The 2,250-nt window shown below is 41.1% G+C and overlaps 1 protein-coding gene across 1 annotated transcript in view; it reads left to right on the top strand.

Annotated features, from left to right (window-relative positions):
- Positions 1-2,250, top strand: part of CTPS1 (CTP synthase 1) — a 31,180-nt gene that overhangs the window by 3,051 nt on the left and 25,879 nt on the right. The window contains exon 2 of the mRNA XM_007453737.1: positions 364-542. Within this exon, the coding sequence (XP_007453799.1) occupies positions 377-542 (166 nt within the window). The 5' untranslated portion in view covers positions 364-376. The remainder of the gene's footprint in view (positions 1-363; positions 543-2,250) is intronic.

Raw genomic sequence — 2,250 nt, 5'->3', positions numbered from 1 at the left:
TAGGGAAAATAATGAAGCACCTGCCTGACATCCCAGTGTCAGCCAGCATTGGGGGCATAATGTTCTATCAACAGAGCTGGCTTTTTATTTTTTTTAAATTATGTTGGCTCTCAAGGTTGTTAGCTGTCAAGGTTTTAAACAAAAGCTGCATTATTTAATTAGTTGTTTTTCAAGTCATACTTGACTAAAGCCATTGAGTGAGCCAAGAAACATTTGTTAGGATCCCATATAACAACCTTCCAAAGTCATGTGACAGATAGGGAAACCGAGGCTCCTAGAGGCTTCATAGCTAGTAAGTGGCAGAGCCAGGATTTGAACCCAGATCAGTTTGATTTGTTGAGGTATGTTTTTTCTTTTTCCCAGGTCTACAAGTAAAATGAAGTACATTCTAGTTACTGGTGGTGTCATATCAGGAATTGGAAAAGGAATCATCGCCAGCAGTGTGGGCACAATACTCAAGTCATGTGGTTTACATGTAACCTCCATTAAAATTGACCCGTATATTAACATTGATGCAGGAACATTCTCTCCTTATGAGCATGGTAAGCAAAATGCATTCCTTTTTTCTTATTTAAAAATAGTTATGTAATATGTGAGAGAAAATGTCAGCCCCTGGAAATTGTGTGTATTTTGCATTCCATGACCTCCACTTCCTGCCTTCTGAGAAGGGTCCTTGGCATAGCAGAGTGATGCTTTTCTCACTTGGACAGAGAAGCAGCAGAAATCTTAATAGGCAATGGAGTGATTAGAGTTCAGTGGTTTCTGTAATAGGAATGATATTTTAGGTAGCTGAATGAAAGTTTGTCTCTTCTCTTGAAGAAAGATATCTGGTGACACAGTAACTTTCTTCAGATATTTGAGAAGAGGGATTATGTTTATGCTTTGTGGCCCCAAAATCTTTAGGAATAGGATGGGTGGATAGAAGCTGTAAGGCCATGGATTTTGGCCCAGTGTAAGATCTTTATAATAGTAAGTGCTCTCCAAAAGCGGGGTGAAGATTTTGAGAGTTCCCTTTGGTAGAGGTGTTCAGACAGAGGCCAAAGGACCACTTTGTAGGCATTCAGGCAATGGATAGATGTTGAATTTGGATGATCTGTATGCTTGAGCTTCTGTTTTGCTAACAGAGTTTGGATAGTAAAAACAAGCATCCTTCGAGGTGAGTGAAAAGTAGAAACCGTTAAGGTAGGGTAGGAAAACAGCACTGTACTTTTTTGTGATTGCTGATTACTACCAACTGTGTGATGTGTAACTCTGTCTGAATTGCCTAAGAGTAATTTCTTAAAATTGGGGGTAGATGTACTATTGAGACATGTTAAAAAATACTTCTCAAGTATTTATTTGTTTGTTTATTTTTGGCTGTGTTGGGTCCTCGTGGCTGTGCACGGGCCTCCTCTAGTTGCAGTGAGCGGGGGCTGCTCTTCGTTGCGGTGCGCGGGCTTCTTGTGGTGACTTCCCTTGTTGCGGAGCACAGGCTCTAGGTGCGCGGGCTTTAGTAGTTGTGGCACGTGGGCTCAGTAGCTATGGTTCGTGGGCTGTAGAGCTCAGGCTCAGTAGTTGTGGCGCACGGGCTTAGTTGTTCCGCGGCATGTGGGATCTTCCTGGACCAGGGCTCGAACCTGTGTTCCCTGCCTTGGCAGGCGGATTCTTAACCACTGCGCCACGCAGGGAAGTCCCTCAAGTTTTTAAATTGTTTTCATACTCCTACTTTCTAATGTGAAGTAAAAATCTATGAGTGTCATCAGAGCAAAAATCTTTATGTAATAGTGTCAGGAAGGATGGAAAAAATTGGAGCAATATTTCAACATTCTTGAGAGCAGAGGATGAGGGAAAAACAAGACCATTTTTACTTTCCTATTTTGGGGCTTGTCTCCCATTGTGATGGTAGGAAGGCCCCGTTTGGGGCAGAATTTCTAGAATGACATTTCAAGGAATGATTGTTAAACAAAGGAATAGGAGGAAACTTGAGCAATTTCACACCTTTGTTTTGGACTAAAGTGTGGCCCAGAAGCCGGTTTTTATAATCAACACGACTGTAACATATATACCTTGTTTAAGTTTTTGGATCAAATCCTACTTTTATCACATTCAAACCTTTCTCTGCTCAGGTAGGAGACTTGAGACAAAAGTTCTTTTTCTTTAGGTGGTGGATGCCATACCATGTAAAGTTCCCTGTGTCTTGCTTGGCTGTAGTTTCCTTCTATTCATTCCATGCTGTTTCATGACAGAATCTTCTTTTTTTTTTTTTTTTTT

Source organism: Lipotes vexillifer, unplaced genomic scaffold, assembly GCF_000442215.2.
Source record: "Lipotes vexillifer unplaced genomic scaffold, Lipotes_vexillifer_v1.1 scaffold213, whole genome shotgun sequence".
Lineage (NCBI taxonomy): Eukaryota > Metazoa > Chordata > Mammalia > Artiodactyla > Lipotidae > Lipotes > Lipotes vexillifer.
Note: the sequence above shows the minus strand (reverse complement) of the source record. Positions and strands in the feature narration are given on the sequence as shown.